At 55.9% G+C, this 18,285-nt stretch overlaps 1 protein-coding gene across 1 annotated transcript in view; it reads right to left on the reverse strand.

Moving 5' to 3' along the window:
- PTPRN2 (protein tyrosine phosphatase receptor type N2) overlaps positions 1 to 18,285 on the reverse strand; it is a 748,038-nt gene that overhangs the window by 18,121 nt on the left and 711,632 nt on the right. The window contains exons 18-20 of the mRNA XM_040464596.1: positions 8,982 to 9,101; positions 7,805 to 7,971; positions 1,261 to 1,314 (exon numbers count right to left, since the gene is read on the reverse strand). Coding sequence (XP_040320530.1) covers positions 1,261 to 1,314; positions 7,805 to 7,971; positions 8,982 to 9,101 — 341 coding nt within the window. The remainder of the gene's footprint in view (positions 1 to 1,260; positions 1,315 to 7,804; positions 7,972 to 8,981; positions 9,102 to 18,285) is intronic.

An 18,285-nucleotide genomic window follows, 5' to 3' on the forward strand; every position in this document is an offset into this window, starting at 1 on the left:
GGGGAGAAAGGATAAGGAGGAGGGTAGGAGAGGAGGGAGGAGGAGGAGGGGGGAGGGAGGAGGAGGGGGGAGGAAGGGATGGGGGAGGGGAGAAAGGATAAGGAGGAGGGTAGGAGAGGAGGGAGGAGGAGGACGGGGGAGGGAGGAGGAGGAGGGGGGAGGGAGGAGGGAAAGGAGGGGGAGGGAAGGGAGGAGGAGGAGGGAGGGGAGGAGGAGGAGGGAAAGGAGGGCGGGAGCCCCCCACCCTCGCAGCAGGGATTAGCTCAGGTGCCTGCGTGGATTTGCTCCTGTCTTCCTCTTTCCTCCCAGAGCCGAGGGGCCACGGCCGCCCTGACACCGACGGGCGCCTTCCAAGCCGTCCACCCGCCGCCCGGGACACCCGTGCCTCCGGGCCGTTCCCTTCCACTCTCTGACAGACCCACGGCGCAGCCCCCACTGGTCCCGCACAGACCCACGCGGAAGCACGCAGACCCGTGCGGTTACCAGGCACCCGACGCGGACACACACGGTCACACGCGCGTGGCTCCACAGCACACACACTGACACACGGTCAGACACCCACACGGAGGCGTGCACACTGGTCGCCCGATCGGACCGTCTTGGCGTCTGATCTTTGGAGACGTATTTCCATTTTGGCCCAGCAGAAAGGAACATTCTACGCAACAGAGCACGGCTCTTCGCCAGACCCGGGTGGATGTGAAGCCCAGGGCGCGAGGGCACCCTCACACGGGCGTCTGAGTGCCTCTACTTACCAGGGTGAGTGCAGCCCGTGTGGGTTTTGCCCACAGGCCAGACTCACGTAACCAACTGGGGGCGGCCGTCCCTCCGGTCACGACAGAGTCTGTCCCTGCTCCTAACGGGCCCCAAGCATTTCTCAGCATGCTGGCTCCACACCTTGTGAACTGGTGGCTAAGACAAGGCCATGGACCACAGACACCGCCTCGGGGTTTGTGGGAGAGCCACGAGGGCTGAAGAAAAACTAGGGCGGCGGGGCCCAGGCCGCCGGAGACCGGGTGCGGGACGCCCGGCGGCTCGCGGGGAAGAGCAGGCCACGTGCGGCTCACTCGGGTGTCAGTGCAAGAAACACACGGCAGCATTTAGCTCGAGGGCCTAGAAGATTAACTTTGTATCTCTGGTTCCCTTCAGAAGCGCCAGTTAGAGGTACTTATCACGCAGATAGAGAGTTCCGCTTGCACGCCTCACTGTGGCTGCCTTCTGAGGTGGCGAGCGCGTGTCATCCACGTGAGAACTTGTACTTGCCTGCAGTGAACAATTATTGGACAAGAACGGCCCCTGTAGCACTTGTTTACTTTTCTGAAACAAAAAGAGACAGAAATTACGGTTACGCACCACGACTCCTGTCTCCCGCCTCGCAAAGTAACTCCCAAGCCACAGTCACGGGGCCCATCTGTGGCACCGTTTACCACAGCCTGTGTCACCAAGTCAAAATCATACACACGTCTTCAAAGATTTATTTTCCTTGTCGGTGTTAAGTTATGAAACAGAGCTTTAAAAACAACTCTTACGTTTTCACCATCTTCCCTTCCCTGGACAAGCCAGACCCCGGGGGGCTCGGTCTTTGGCCTGCCCCGCCCCCACCCCGCCCCGCCGTCTGCGGCTCCGCTCAGCCTGACTTTTTGTTGTGACGTGGGCATCTAGACTCTGCTAGAACGGCCGAGTTCTGCGATGTATTGCTCCAAGTTTCTTACGTCCTAGATGTCCTATCGGAATGTAATATGAGTATTGTCTCAAAAGAGCAGCTTAAGGTCCCTTCTGGTCCGTCCGGTGGGTCCGGGCTTCTTCCTTCCACAGAAACCTGAGCTCACATCAGAGACAAGTCCTTCCTTTGTACACATTTGAACATGTTGACAAACAACTTCGCTGTGCAGATTCTAGACCAGGATTTATGCAAATTAACAAGGAGCTTAGATTATCTCGTGACCGAGCCCTAAATCGAAACAGAGGGCTGATTTAAAATTCACTGCGTAAGCTCCAAACGTGTTGGAAGTCAGTGAAACCACTAAACTTGCTTACAAAGTACCTGAAAATTCTCAGTAAAATAGTTCTGAATAGAGAAAAGTAAATGAGCCAAACGCGTGAGGGGGCTGGCTGTGCTCGAAATTGCTCTGTGTGAATTTTTACAATGTATGACACGGGGCAAAATTAAAAAAAGAGAAAAGAAAACCGGTGCAAAAAAAGGATCTTTTCCCTCGCACCGGAAACAGGAAAACGCTGCATTTCTCTGCGGAGGCTGGCCTGCCCGGCACAGAGACGGTGCGGGAAGTGTGTTCTCTCCGCGGGTGGCCTGGCTTCAAACCCCTGGACGCGGAGACGGAGGGGGCGCTGGGGGCAGGCGGCTGGCCCGGGCGCCCGGCGGTACCTTCCCCCCAAGGACAAAGCTGGTCCTTTCCATCTCCTCTACGAGTGAACGGAGTGAGGCCCACACGCCCCGCCGAACAGCACGAGGGGAGCCCAGGCGTGAGGCGATGTGCCCTACGACGGGGCCACCCCCACGCCCCTCGGGCCGCCTCCTGCAGCATTTAAAGTTGGCAGGCCACCGAAAGTCTTAAAAATGAGAAGACCCACCAACATGGGTGAAACAGGCTGCTCGGTGGCCACCTCTGCTGGAGCTTCGGCTCGCTTTCGAGGCGCACGTTAACGTTGGGGTGGAGCGGGACGGTGAAGGAAGCACACGTGAGCTCATCGAGATCGAGCAAGAGTGCCACGGTGCCCTCAGAGTTCGTGGGCCTTTGAGAATAAAACAGATTGAAAAATAGACCCACTACTTTCTCCTACTAAAACTTTGATTCTCGGGGCGCCCGCCTGGCTCAGGCGGTAGAGCGAGAGGCTCCTGGTCTTGGGTGGTCAGTTCCAGCCAAGACTGTAAGTGTCTTATAAACTCAAGGTGGTGGAGATGGACACCCAGGATCACGTTCATTAAAGTGGTAATTTAAAACCGGAAGTGGAGGTGGTCTGCATCTTAAAACTCCCATCCTTGACTTGGGTCGTAAGGTCAACAGAGCTTTAGGTTTGACAAAGTACATGCCAGACCCCAAGATGTGCCTCAAATGTGAGCAACGTGAGGTCTGCCAGCTCATCTGAGGCCGTGTGTGTGCACGTGCCCTGCGTGTGCATGAGTGTATGCACTGTGTGTGCATGTGTGTGCACCCGCCCTGCATGCATGCGTGTGTGCATGTGCCCTGTGTGCACATGTGTGTAGACACTGTGTGTGTGCATGTGCCCTGTGCGTGCATGTGTGTGTAAGCACTGTGTGTGTGCACCCCCCTGCATGCATGCGTGTGTGCCTGTGCCGCATGCATGTGTGTGTACACACCGTGTGTGTGCACGTGCCCTGCACGTGCATGTGTGTGTACACACTATGTGAGCATGTGTGTGCACCCGCCCTGCATGCATGTGTGTGCACGTACTGTGCGCGAGCGCCTTGCATGTACATGTGTGTACGCACTATGTATGTGCATGTGCCCTGTGTGTGCGTGCGCACCTGCCCTGTGTGTGGGGCGAGACCTTCATGTATATGTGTGTGTACACACTGTCGGTTCATGTGTGTGAGCTCTGCATGTGCATATGTGTGTACACACTGTGTTTGTGTGTGTGGGCACGTGCCCTGCGTGTGCATGTGTGTGTACGCACTGTGTGCGTGTGTGCACGTGTGCCTTGCATGTGCATGTGTGTATGCACTGTGCACATGCATCCTGTGTGTGCATGTGTGTACGCTCTGTGCCTGTGTGTATGTACCCTGTGTGTGCATGTGTGTGCCCTGTGTGTGCATGTGTGTGTATGATCTGTGCACTGTGTGTGCATGTGTGTATGCACTGTGTGCATGTGCGCCCTGTGTGTGCATGTGTGTACACATTGTGTGCGTGTGTGTGCCTTGCATGTGCGCATGTGTGTATGCACTGTGTGTGAGCATGTGTGTACACACTGTGTGCATGTGTGTGCCCTGCATGTGCATGTGTGTACATACTGTGTGTGCATGTGCCCTGCGTGTGCATGTGTGTGTGCCCTGCATGTGCAAGCGTGTACATACTGTGTGTGCATGTGCCCTGCATAGGCACCGTGTGCATGTGTGTGTATGCACTGTGAGCGTGTGTGTATGCACTGTGTGCATGTGTGTGTGCCCTGCGTGTGCATGTGTGCACAGTGTGTACTCTGTGTGTGTGTGTATGTGTGTACATGTGTAGAATGTAGCAAGCTCAGAGTCAGATTAGATCTAGGACGGCTTTATTTTTGTAGGCCTTTTACTAGAAATCTCTCGGTCGCTGAATCTCTTTAGATGTGAACCTCCAACATTCTGTTATACTTCGTACTGGGCTGTCCAGTCTGTGCTTGTAAAGACTAACCCAACGTCTGTACGTTCACACCCTGGTCAATGACAGGTTTTGGTCATTTTTTCTGAGGGGGCCAAGTCCAAAAATAGTACATTTAAGAAAGAAACAGTAAGCGTACTGGTTTCAGAAAACCATCACCGGAAGGAATCGCGGGACCGGAGTGTCCCATTCGCAGCTGGTCAGCCTCGCTTCCGGCAGAGTGCAGTAAGCACGGCCCCCTCGGCAAAGAAAAGTTGCTAAAAAGGAATTCCCGGCACCTACGACGGCAGCTTGCTTCCGAATTCCCGCAGTCCCCGTTCTGACTTCACAGAGTATTTAAAACACTTCTCTCTCCAGCGCGCTGTGACTGGCCGCCTGGTGTGGCCCACGAAGGTTTCGCTGTCATTTTAGTCGCCACGTTTAGCCCCGCCCCCTGCCAAACCTATCCACAAAGGGCCACGAGCAATCGAGGAGACGCGCGATGTGCAAACAATGTGCCCGCGTGGCTGAGAATTTCATTGACAAAGAGTCACGTGCTTGTACCGTCACAACGTAAAACATCACAAATAGAAGGGCAGGAGCATCACATCGTCAACAAAAGCGTTCACCTGGTTGACCCAAGATACAGATGCAGATTATTCATGAAGGTGGGCAACACACAGCTGTCCTGTGTCACTCGATTAGAACAAATCATCAGCAAGCCAACGGTTGCAAACATGGAGAAAAATGGAGGTTAGATATATTTCAACAGGAGCATTCACTGAGAAAGAACGATTAGTAATACAAACCGACCCACGGGTCGCTGAGTGACAAGGAGCCGCATGCAACCCACAGCGAGCAAAGGTCAGAGGTCGTGAGAGGCTCAGGAAGGGGGCCCCCCACACTGCCCAGCAGCAGAGTCACAGCCTCCAATGATCACTTTTGTGACTATGCAACTGGGCTCATATTACTAGCTGCAACATCACAAAAATGACACTGGCCACCGCTCATTAGCTGGCAAAGTAAGGGTCTGAGTGCCGCTGCACACAGCAAGAAGTGAGAGAGTCAGAGAGAGAGACAGACAGAGAGAGAGAGAGAGAGATAATTTTTAAAAGCAAAGCCCTCACACGTGATGCTAATGATCTCAGCTCTGGCAGCTTCTCTTTAAAGTGTAAATGCGCTCCCTCTGGGCTCCAGAAGGAAGTAATTACACATCCCAGTGCCTGCTGCACACGCTGGCCAGAGCGAGGGAAGGCTGGGCGAATGTTCGGGGCGGGGCAGGAGGAGACCTGTGCGTAAGGTGACCAGTGTCTTCAGAAGCCGTCGCCCCTGGCCAATGGCTGAACTTTGGGTGGCTCTTTTACCCAGAAAACCGCAAAGTGGCAGTCCGTGCCTGAGCGCGGCCCTCCCGAGACCGTGGCCGCTCACGCCCTTTGTCTGGTTGGTCCGCGACAGGCGGGCTGGTGCCACATGAGGCAAGCCCGTGAAACTTGATGTTTGAACAGACTTGCAAATTTCAAGTTAACAGAAACTTTCTGGAGCCGTATCTCCTAAGCCTCTGGGGGAAAGGGAACTTGGGGACTCAGTGTCTCTTCATGACAGGTTTATAAGCACAGAGGTTGCTTGTGTATTGGTCAGTCCCACGTATGGATACGGACGCGGACGTGCGCCCATATGCATATATGTACAAACGCACCGCATGAGCATAAAGACGGGGGTCAAGATGAACGGCTATCTTTGTAGCCACATCCATTTTGCCGGTAACGCCTCTTGTTTGGAGACTCTATCTCAGGAAATGTGCCCTAGGTAAGATTTTTAGGTAGCACGTCTTCAGAAATAAATTTGTATTACGACAACGAATGAAATAGCCAGGAAACTGGGATGGGCTGGGAAGGAACTGTGTGGAACCAGGGCTTTGGGGCTGTGTTCAGGACTGGGTGCGGGGTGCGCGCTCCGCCTCTCTGGGTAAGGTGACGGAGCAGGGATTGGTCCCCGCGCGTGCACCGTGGCCGTGACGCCTAAGGTTTGTCTCTCCTCGAGGTTTCACATGCTCTTTGGTCCAAAGAACCATTCAAATAAAAATCTGTTTTGCTTTTCAAAGGCAAAAGAAATAGCATCATAATAACCTTGAGAATGTCTCACACAGAAATTCAAGAAACGCAGAGATGAGCCTGAAACCCCGCTCTCTCGAGTGACACAGTGTGCATTCAAGGATGAATACCGTTCAGACACAAACCGCTTCACGACTGTGTATGAGGCTGGGTCAAGGCACATCTTGTTTCCTAAGTCCTTGTTTTGGACATTTGTCTGCTTTTGGTATCGGGTGGCTTCCCCATCAGTGACACGTAAGAGAGGCTCTGGGAAACCGAGAGCGCGGTCAGCCTGTTGCTCAGCACCTGCCTGTCCTTGGCGGATGTGTACGTACCGCCACACGACAGCCAATGCTGACCAACCGTCATCACCGAATCCAATGGACAATCAAAGCCTCCGTCTGACATTTTCCCTTTTTTGCCTCGTCAATATCTTCCTGGAAGATGGCTCCCAGCATTCATCCCAACAGGTCAATAAACACACTTGATAACAACACCCCCCCTGGGCGACTGGCTGACTGCGGCGGGAACAAAGACTGGATGTTTCCAGACCGTCAGCTTCAAACTGCACTAAAATACACATGGTCATGTGCTAATTCCATCCAGGCTCCCCCGCCAAGGTCCAAGGTCATCCAGGGCAGAGTCTGGGCCCACACTTGCCACATCTCATCATCGTGTCCAACCAGACAGTCTCCAAGATAAGCCTGTCTTTTCCTCATCAGTGCCCTGCGAGGCATAGACTTGAGGATTCGACCACTTAGAGAATCTGATCAGAAATAACCACCTTATGTCCATAATTCTAAGGTATCTTCGTCCCCCATTTTGACTCCTCTAAAACCAGAAAACATCTTGCGGTTAATACGTACCATTAACATAATTTCCCTCCCCTCCCCTCTCCTATATATATTATAAATACAGTTGATCCTGGAACAGCATGGCCTTGAACCGTGCGGGTCCACTGACGCGTGGATTTTTTTCGATAAATACAAGGCAGCACTGAAAACGTACTGTCTCTTCCTGGTGATTTTCTCAATAACGTTTTCTTTTCTCCAGCGCACTTCATTGTAAGAACGCCGTGCGTGACGCACAGGATATACAAAATATGCGTTAACTGACTTTTTTAGGTCACCGGTAAGGCTTCCGGTATACAGCAGGCTGTCAGCAGGTAAGTTTCAGGGGAGTCACAAGTTAAATGTGATTTTCAACTGTGTGTGGGGCTCGGTGCCTCAAACCCGTGTTGTTCTAGGATCGATCGTATATTTATAATCTACGCAAACATATAACAGATGGTGTGTCTCACGGCAAACGGCCTCTTGGAGGCAGGAGACCGGTTATCACACGGCGTCCCCTCCTCCCTGACGCCCGCACCATGAAAGCGTTAACCCGCCGGTGCACCGTCGGTCGTACCTGCGGAAATCCAGGAGGGACCTCGCGGAGGAGGGCACCCCGCGGTCGCACCAGCTCAGGAAGTGGAACTGGGTCACGGTGCGCGTCTCGTTGGTCTGAAGGTTCTTCAGGTAGAAGCTTCTCACGAGGAAGTCCTCACACCAGATGTGCTCGGAGACCAGGTTCACCTGGATGGGGCGGGGGGCGGGGGGGGCAGTGGGAACGTGAAGCATCATCGTCTGAACACGGAGGGATTTGCAGGAGCCAAGGGCGAATACCAGGGGGGCAGCTCGCGGGCCGACGGCAGGCTGCATGGCCCCTCCCACCGACTCAATTTTGACAGGGTTTACGCAAAAGATAACTCTGTGCATTTTAATGTCACGCAGACGCATTAGTCAAATTATTAGAAAACTGTGTTTGGATTCAAAACTATTCCAGCTTCTGTCTTTTGTATTTCTGAGCTGTGTAAACCTTCAAGGACAACTGTACTTTCGGGCAAGACACCAGCGGGTTCCACCAGAGCTGACATTTCACCACGGTGGTGTCACCGAAAGGTGGAGAGGAGCCCAGTGGGTTCACAGGGAAACCGTGACCCGGCACTTCTCAGGGTCAAGCCCATTCTCAGCCCCCTAAAAGCCATAGCCGCGTGATTTAGGGTTAATTTTCACACTTCCGCTGTGGGGCTTTGGCATTCCAATTTTAACGCAAAACCATGCATGCACACAGCCCTAGTCGCTCTGCCCGTGTTCACTTGGTTCGTCGTTGACGTGGGTAGAAAGTCCAGCAAGAGAAAGAAACTTGTGGCCAGGCGGCCCTCAAGGAAGGTCGAATCTCAGACACAAGCCCCTGAACGCCAGGCGGGGACCACTGAGCCGTGAGAACAGCACGGGAGTGTTTCCTAAAACAACCCCCCGCCCCGCCCGCCGTTCCTCGGGGCCTGGCTCAACGGGCCTCCCCAGGAGGTAACTCTTTGGTCCTCTCTGTCTGGGTTTGGAATCATGAAACTTTAAAGGCGAAGACCGGGCCGTCTACGCCAGAACGCGGGGCCACGGCCATTGGGAGGGGCTGGGTATCTGGGGACCACGGGGCCCTGGGGACGCCTGGCCCGCCCACCAGCCTTCCCAAGGGGGAGCTCCCACCGGGCGGGGCGGCGACTCATGCTCCTCTGGGCCCTGCGGGCAGGCGCTTGGGGGAGTACCTCGTAGACGTGGTAGAGGCTGGAGCCTTCATCTGGCCAGTAGTGGCAGCACTGGCAGATGCCGTTCTCCGAGAGGGAGGTCAGCATGACGATGACCACGCAGCCGCTCTCCCACACCATCTGCACACAGAGAAAGGCCCACGGCCACAGTGTGACTGGCGATCCCCCAGGCAACGCTCGCGCCGCTCAGATACACGGGCCAGATGCGCCCTGTGCGCAGACTGGACACTTTTCACCACCTCTAAATACACTGGCCCCGTGGTTTCCACGTTCCATGAATTATTTAAAAAAAACCCCCAAACAACCAGTGACTCATTCCATGCCTCTTAAAACCTCTTCAAATCCACGTTCAGCTGTCTGGCCTCCCAACTTTTGATCTGTAAAGGGAACTTTCCATAACGCAACACGAAACAGACACCATGGCGTCTGAAGGCCCCCCCCCAACCCCCCAGGAGCAGGCGGACGCGCACCTCTCTGGAAACGTCCGCTCCTCTGTGCGGCGCACACTGAGATTGGTTGACACAATCGGGTTTTGTCATGATTCTGCGTGACATTCTTCCCCTGTCCCACTAGAAGCCAGCTCTGCGCATTACAGAAAGCGGTCACCGGGATTTCATTTGCTTACACAAAATACGGCAGTGCGGCTCAACGAAAACAAAACTGATTTAATAATTCATGACAGCCACACGACAAGGCGTCTCTGAGACAGAGTGAAGCGGTGAATGGACCCTGAAACGTGGACAACTGGCAGAGGACTTCTCAAACACAGCTCCTGACTTTGTGGCCGTGGCCCTGTGTGTTAATACTTTGAGCGTCATTACCAAACCATGAATCCCACGGGGTACGCTGAGGCAGCACTGCAGACTTTAAAAAAACATTTTTTTTTAACATTTATTTTTGAGACAGAGAGAGAGAGACAGAGCGTGAACGGGGGAGGGTCAGAGACAGAGGGAGACACAGGATCCGAAACAGGCTCCAGGCTCCGAGCTGTCGGCACAGAGCCCGACGTGGGGCTCGAACCCACAGACCGTGAGATATGACCCGAGCCAAAGTCAGACGCTTAACCGACTGAGCCACCCAGGCGCCCAGCACTGCAGACTTTGATGAGCATTAAATTACGGAGTGGAGAGGAGTCTGCTTTTCCTGATGGAGGTTGTGTTAACGGCACAGAGACATTTGTAAGCGGCTGCATTTAGATGTAGGTTCAGTAGATAAGAGAACTCCTATTTCTTTTATTTAAAAAATTTTGTTTAATGTTTATTTATTTATTTATTAAAAAAAAATTTTTTTTCAACGTTTATTTATTTTTGGGACAGAGAGAGACAGAGCATGAACGGGGGAGGGGCAGAGAGAGAGGGAGACAGAGAATCGGAAACAGGCTCCAGGCTCTGAGCCATCAGCCCAGAGCCTGACGTGGGGCTCGAACTCACAGACCGCGAGATCGTGACCTGGCTGAAGTCGGACGCTTAACCGACTGCGCCACCCAGGCGCCCCTTTAATGTTTATTTTTGAGAGAGAGAGAGAGAGAGTGTGAGACAAGAAGGGGCAGAGAGGGAGGGAGACACAGAATCCGAAGCAGGATCCAGGCTCCGAGCCATCAGCACAGAGCCCGACGCGGGGCTCGAACTCACGGACCGCGAGATCGTGACCTGGCTGAAGTCGGACGCTTAACCGACTGCACCACCCAGGCGCCCCTAAATTGCATTTTAAAAACAGACATGTCTACGATATTTTCTTCTTTCACCACGGATTAAATTCCCGCATGGTAAGACTAGTCGATCCTGCTTAAGGCCCTTCATCGTGTATCGTTTATGTCAGCATTTAATGGAAGCTGCTGAAACGTTCACGAGAACGCCCACAGGGAAGTACGAATTGTGCCCAAGCCCGTACACTTTCAACGTCTTTGGTGCAAATCCCGCGACGAGGCGAGAATTCAAGCCGTGTAGGTTTCTCGCAGCCGTCGGGCTCCCGGACCTGCCCGCCGGATTGGTCCTCCTGGCACAGGACAACTTAATGTGTCTTTAGAAGGTGGAGAAGCTCATTGAGGCCATTACGAAAATGAGGAGGAACACAGATTTTATGAGTGTAATAAAACTACAATGATCTAGACCATAAACTAATCACCTAACACTCTACTTGTGCTACCCAAGTGTGACATTGGGAAGCCCTCATTTGGAGAGGGGCCTCCCCTCCGCGCGGCCCCCGCTCGTTGGGCCGCACTCGGCACTTCCATTCAGGGGCCCGCCCGGCTCTCCGAAGACTTGCTTAAGATTAAATCCAAATGAAACTTAATTTAAACAAACAATCCCAAAGGCGCTCTTGGGGATCGTATTTCTTTTTAGGTCACCGTGTGTAAGAGCAGGGAGGGGAATTTACTAAATCAAGCAAACAGGCGGCCCGCTCGGGCGCCAACATCACGAGGCCGTGGCGGCTCTGAGCCTGCCAGCTTGGGGGGCCTGCACCTGTCTGTGCGCGGGGGTCGGGCACGGCCGAGTCCAAGCGGCTGGGCCTCATCGCACGCTGCGGAAAGTTCACGTGGACTCTGCCGGGAGACGAGGCACCAGGGGAAGTTCCAGCTAACTCAGGTTCCGCTTATAAACAGGGACAGCTTCCACCATTTCCCCTCCCTTGGCCTGGTTTTCGTGGGGGCAGCGCCCAACTCCAGGGGGAGTTTCTCCTCCAGGAAGCTGCTGTCGGCTCAGGGGCCCCACCAAGTCTTGGAGGCGTCCTGAAACGGGCAGTTTGCCGAGCGAGTGAGCTGACCGGGTCAGGGCCACACGAGGTGATTTCTAGCACTCTTCTGTTAAGTGTCCGAGAACAGGACAGGCTCTAATCCACCATGACGGGGTCCTTATAAGAAGAGAGAAACTCCACGTGAGAGCAGACACAGCAGACAGCAGGGGAAGCCACGTCACGAAGGAGGCGGAGACCGAGTGACGTGGCCACAGGTCCCGGACGGCGTGGGGCCGCGAGACGCTGCAAGGAGGATGCCCCTCTCACCACTCAGCACGGCCCCAGGGCTCTCAGAGAATACACCTGTTGTCAGCCCCCCAGCTTGCGGTCATTTGTTGCCGTAGACCAGACACGGGTACGTTAGCCCCTGAACAACTGGGGGTGAGGGGCGCTGACCTCCGCGCAGTCGAAAATCCATGTTTCACTTCTGACTCCCCCAAAACTTCACTACTGAGAGTCTCACCGATAACATAAGCGGCTGATTAACACATATTTTATATGCCGTATATATTATCTGCTACGTTCTCATAACAAGCTGGAAGAAAAAAAAATGCTGTTGACAAAGTCACAAGGACGAGACTACCTTTATAGCGCTGTCCTGTACTCCGCGTGGAGCGGGCCCCGGCAGCTCAGACCCGAGCCCCAGGCTCCGCTTTGTGCTCGCCGTGCGTGGCCTTCCCGGGGGTTGGGCACGCCAGCGCTAAGCTGCATATACTAACCTAGCTAGAGCGTGTGCAAAGAAACCGTAGCGTCCCTTCATCCGAAGTCTTTTTCGGGTACTAACCATTCAGCAAACCAAACTCTTTTGAAGCCCCGCCAAGACCTGATTAAAGGAGAGTGGCCCGCCCCAAACAGCAGATGCCCAGGCCGTGCTGTCTGCCAGGGACCCAGTTCCTCCAGACTCAACTTTCTCCTTCCTCTACCTAGATCTCTTGTGATGTGTCCCTCTCCACCCTGTATCACCCTTATCACGAGCTCCCGTCCTTCTCCCACCAGACTGGCATCTGAGAGGAGCCTAGACGCTGGGCTGCCTGACGCCCCTACCCTCCGCGGCGGCTGGGATGGTGATGTGTTAGAGCGGATGCTTGGTGGAAAACAATACGTACGTTTAAAAGACGTCATTTGAGTGTTTCTGTGAAAAGAGATAACTCAAAGAAGAATGCTGTCAAAGCCATGCCGTCCCAGGACCCGCTTAACGTACAGAAGAGCTCTTTTATTTTTTATTTTTTTATAGCCCATAGACCATTTGCACTCACGTTGGAGCAGCTGGTACGAAGGAGACGGCTCTACTTCGTACAATCCTCCACACCCCTGCAATCCTGACCGCGAGGTTCGTTTCGGCGGTACTCGCTTTCGTGGGTGGAACGGAGGTAATCTTAAGTCTGGCCACGAAGAAGGAGGCTGACTCACATTTTCAAATAATAAGGAGTCAGTTTTGGAGACTTAACAGCACGTGCATTTCACTCCTTGTGAGCTCGCGGACGTCAGCTCTGCTGTGGTCTCAAACAGATCAAACAAGAGAGAACCCACAAGTGTCCGGAACGCCTCTGGCAGAGGAGACCCCCCTGCCCAGAACACAGGCCTCAGCGACGTGGTGTTAAGCCTTCCAGTTCTGCCTGCCCTGCAGTCCCGGGCTCGGTGTCGAAGCGTGCACTTTGGAGACGGTGATCTGAGCGGGTGACGGGTAGTAACGTTATGTCTTCCGCACGACTCACAGCACCCCCAGCTGACCTGCTTCTTAGTAAACAAATGTGTCCGCGTGGGCTTCCCTTCGAGATAAAGCGACGGGGTAGCGGAAGGCGACGCTGCCCGCAGTGCTGGCGGCGGCCGCGGAACGCGGCAGGGGCAGGTGGGCAGGAAGCGCGCCTGGCGGCCGTGAAGGCGGGTCCTGAGCCCAAACCAGTCACGGCCTCCACGCGATCTTCTGTACACAGCAGCCCCCGCCTCGGGAATAGTTTTGCCCCGGCAAGAAAGAGCCCTCTTCAGAAGACGCAGCGGCCCGTTTCGTCGTCCAGCAGATGGGACGCGGCTGGGTGTGAGCGCCTGTCATTCGGGAGTTTCCAGAGCTCCGCGTGGGACGTTTTAATCCAACCTGTGAGCAGTCCCTGTGGCGGTATTCCCAACAGGGATCTGCCCGCATAGGACGTTACCGCACCTCAGGGACCTGTCACCGCTTAGGACCGTTCACAGTCCCCAGCCTGCTTCACCTTTCAGGTTAAATATGCACCTGACATATTGTATCCTAGGTAAAAACGCCCTGCTCTGGTGGCCATTTTTCTTTTCAAGATGGGAACCTGATATCAATGCATCAGATCCACTTGTGTATCCCAGAGGAGGAGGAGGAAGGGAAGGGGGGTGAAGGCAGATGAGGAGGAGAAGGTAGACAGGAAGGAAGGAAGGAAGGAAGGAAGGAAGGAAGGAAGGAAGATAGAAGGGAGGGAGGAAGGAAGGGGACAAGGGAACCAGTAAGACACTTACAAGTGCAATGGCGAGCATGTTTTCTGCTGTGGTCCATGATATCAGCTGAGAAAGAAACTCAGGTTGTGTGTTTTTCACCGAGGCCTGAGTTTGAAGTTTGGCAAGAGGACACCCGCACTCTCCGTGGCGGTGCTCCCCAAGCATAACTGTGGACTCCCCTGCAGAGCAGGGCTTTCCACCCCAACTTTAAGTACGGCAGCGTGACAAAAGTTTTCTCCTATCTTTAAAAGTTTATGAGTTTAGGTGCAGGAAATTCAACAAGACTGAATATTTGAGGGGCGCCTGGGGGCTCAGTCGGTTAAGTGGCTGACTCTCGATAGCAGCTCATGTCATGATCTCACGGTTTGTGGGATCGAGCCCCACATCAGGATCTGTGCTGACGGTGTGGAGCCCGGTTGGGATTCTCTCTGTCCCTCTCCCTCTCCCTCTCCCTCTGCCCCTCCCCTGCTCACGCTCTGTCTCTCAGAACAATGATGGGACCACCTGCCCTCTCACCACCCCCCCCAGACCTGGGCCGCGAGAGCAGGGCAGACACACAGCAGACTCGGTCCTCGGCCCATCCAGCCTCCGGGCTTTGTCCGACTCTTCTTCCGGTGTTCTCGGCCTGCCCCTGCCCGCCCATGCGCACAACGAACTTGGGAGGGAGAACGTGTGCCTTCTTTGGCTCCCTTCTCGGAGCTGGCTCAGGGTTTTTTCTTGGCCACCGTAAGAACCGTGATCGAGAGACACCCAAAGATAAAAACACTATTTAAACCCAGCCCATCGCTTCTGGAAAGGAGAAGGCGCGCTCCCCCAGCTGAGACTTTACAGCAGAAAGTCTCCAGAGAGCGGACGACCCCACGGGACCGCAGGCTGGTTTTCTTGCTGAAACGGTAACGGCGAGCGTGTTGACGCTCACCGGGCACCCGCTGGACTCCCGCTGCCCCGAGCGGGTCCCGCCGGCCTCGGCTTCCCTCTGAAGGGGCTCACTTGTCAGGCAGGGCGGGCACGGCTGGAAACTCACGAGTGTCCTCTCGGCGGGGCCGCCCCGTGGTGAACGGGGAGCGAGAGCAGGTCCGCCTACCACGGGGACCGTCCCGACTCCTGGGGCGGGGGCGCCGCCGCGACCGCGCCCGGGGGCTTTGCGCATGCTGGAGTACGTTCGCACCGGGAAACGGTCCTCACGTGCCTGAACTCCTGGCGTACGACCACCACGCCTCCCAGGCACCCCACACCGGGGGGGGTGGGGTGGGTGGGCACACGTGGAAGCTGCCTCGCGGACAGCACGCGGCTCTGCCGGCGTCCCCCGAAGATACGAGACGAGAGATGGCAGGCGGCCGCCTCCTCCCCAGAGGACAGGGTGGCGGTGACGGGCCGCGTCGGGGCCAGCCGGAGTGGGGACGCTGCTTCGGAGGGAGAGCGGCCGCCCGTGGCCAGGATGACAAGGACTGGCCAAATTCCCCGGGGGCACCCTTCCTCCTGCTGCCCGGCCAGGCCCACGACTCCCCAGCTCACGTCTCAGAGATGTCCCTTCTCCGAGAAAGCTGCCCTGATGCTCCTTCGGAGACGGCTGGCGTGGTGGTCGCCGCCCCGGCAGGTGCAGAGCTGACTTCCCTGCAGGGAAACCCCAGGCCCGGCAAGCTCTGGGACACACCTACACGTGTGTGAGGAACACCAGCTTCGCGGACTAGGCCTGGGGAAGAGCGACACAACGGCTCCAAGCAGGGCGTTTACTCTGTGAACGCGGAGTCTCCACGGTCGGACTGCCTTCCGTTCTTTTCTATTTATGGACCCGCGATGAGTAACGCCCTCCCCGCCCCTGCACCTTCTTCTTTGTAAGGAGTGCGGGTCGTCAGAAGCGTCTGAATCTCACAGCTCTGGGTTAACACGTGCCCGGCCTCCGGCCGGCCGTGTGCATTTGGGGAGGTCGTGCAGACCCCCTCCCCGGACATCAGCCTTCTGGTAGGATGGGGGTCACGACTTTCTCTGTGGTCAAATACACACAACACACGACGTACCTTCATAGACATTTTAGGTGCACGGTTAAGGGGCGTCAGGCACACTCACATTCCTGTGCGACCGTCACATCACCGGCCCCAGAACGGGCCATCTTCCCAAACCCAAACTGTCCCCAGCGAACTCCAACCGCCCTCACGCTGCCCTGCTGCCCACCCTCCCTGGACCTGACCCCCTCTGACCTCACATGAGGGGGACCCTAGGGGCTCAAGTTCGTCCTTGGTCGATAAGGGCGTTGACTGAAGTCACATCTGAAGCACCTGCCCAGGGTCTAGCAAACAGTAAGTGCTCAACTAGTGTTATTCTCTCTTCCCGCTCCTTTCCTTATGTTAACTTGGACTTAAACGTTCCCTTTGCACGTGTGTGTGTGTGTGTGCGTGTGTGTGTGTCTTTCTCTCAGAGCAGCCGTGTAGGCCCCGTTACACGTAGGGGGACGTCCTCCCGGGTGAGGATACGCGTTCCCACCTCAGGGGCCGGACCTGTGGACGACGGGCCTTCATCGCCTTCTCCTTCCCTGCCCTCCTGACCCCACGTCCCTCCCGGCACGGATCACAGACACCAGAGCAGCTGGGTGCCTGCGGGCCGTCAAAGGCTGTGCCCCCTCCAGGTGTTGGCTCCTTCCCAGACGTTAATGTAGACGCACCAGAAGCCTCCACGTTTCTGGACGTGCTGGAAGTGGCCCTCGTCCCCCGATGACGACCTGCCCTCACTGCCCTTCCCGCCCACCCTCCTCCTCTGCCCCACCCGCCCGGCGGCCTCTCTCTGGATTCCCTCGGTGGCCGCGGGTCTGTCACAGCAGCTCGGTACCAGGTGCTCGATTAATGCTCTTTTCTTAGCCGCTGTCTCGCGGGTGGAACAGTGTCCCCCAAAGGCCATGCACGCCTGCAGCCTGTGTGAACGTGACCTTCTCTGGAAACCGGGCCTCTGCAGAGGAGGCCACACTGGTCAGAATGGACCCTGAGTCTAACGACCGTGACCTTCTAGGAGGGAAGTTTGCTCACAGAACAGACACCCCGTGGGCAGTCACCGTGCAGATGCAGGCAGAGGCGGGAGCAGTGCGTCCACAAGCCGTCCACACCGAGCGGTATGCCCGCGAGCCTCCACGGCGGGAGCGGTGCGTCCACGAGCAGTGCCGCGACCGGAAGCCAGCTGCGGAGGCGCAAGCCCAGATTCGGACCTCTGGCCTCGGGAGCTTCCGTGCCACCTTGTTACAGCGGCCAGAGCAGCCACGGAAAAGTTGTGCCGACACCCTTCCCTCTGCTGCTTCCTCAAGACCACGGCGTCGCGGTCAAGGGCATTCGGATGGGACAGAGCGAAACCGGCTTCTTCAGGACAGGATTTGTCAGCGGCTTCCACGTGCGGTTGTGGCCAACAGTCCCCGGAGGGGCGAGCCCGTCGGCCACAAAGCCTGCCTGTCCTGGGAGACCTGGTACCACTTTGAGGGACGCTGGGGTTTCCTCGGACAGAGCGATCGTGGCAGCTGCCGTGTGTCTTGGGTGGTCTCATGCTTAGTTTCCTGGCGTTACTTCACTTAGAGAAGTTTTCTTCCATCTCACGAACGTATCTCTTGGGTGTTGGGCCCCCACATGCTCTTGAGAACTTAGGGGCTGCAGATACTCATGGAACGAATCACCCCGACGACCACAGCCTTCCGTGGGAAGCGCCACTCCCACGCCACGTGGCCGCGGGCGAAGTACGAGCCTCTGAGTCCTGCGGACCACAAAGATTATGTGCCCAAGCACGCGGCTGGTAGCACCCGGCCTGGTCCGTGGGAGGTGGCCGGTGGCCTTGAGCAATGACTCCCGCCGTGAAGTGCCACGAGCACTCGGGGGAGATTCTGTTCACAAGAGCCGTGTCACACGTGCGAGGTAACGGCTGGGAGAAAGGCAACAGCCTGTGTCTGGGGAAAGATGCACGTTTCGGAGAACGGTTAGGGCAACGTGGAGCTTCTGCAGAGACACAGGAATTCCGTCGGCAGCCTCGGAACCTTCCAGGTCCTTTTCTCCGGAGCGGAAGAAGCCGGGGACCCCACGCAGCGGAACAGCACCGGGCGGGTTCTCCTTGGAGCGTCAGCCACGCTGGAAGAGCAGAGCCGGGA

This window comes from Herpailurus yagouaroundi, unplaced genomic scaffold (assembly GCF_014898765.1).
Source record: "Herpailurus yagouaroundi ecotype Mexico unplaced genomic scaffold, PumYag 483, whole genome shotgun sequence".
NCBI lineage: Eukaryota > Metazoa > Chordata > Mammalia > Carnivora > Felidae > Herpailurus > Herpailurus yagouaroundi.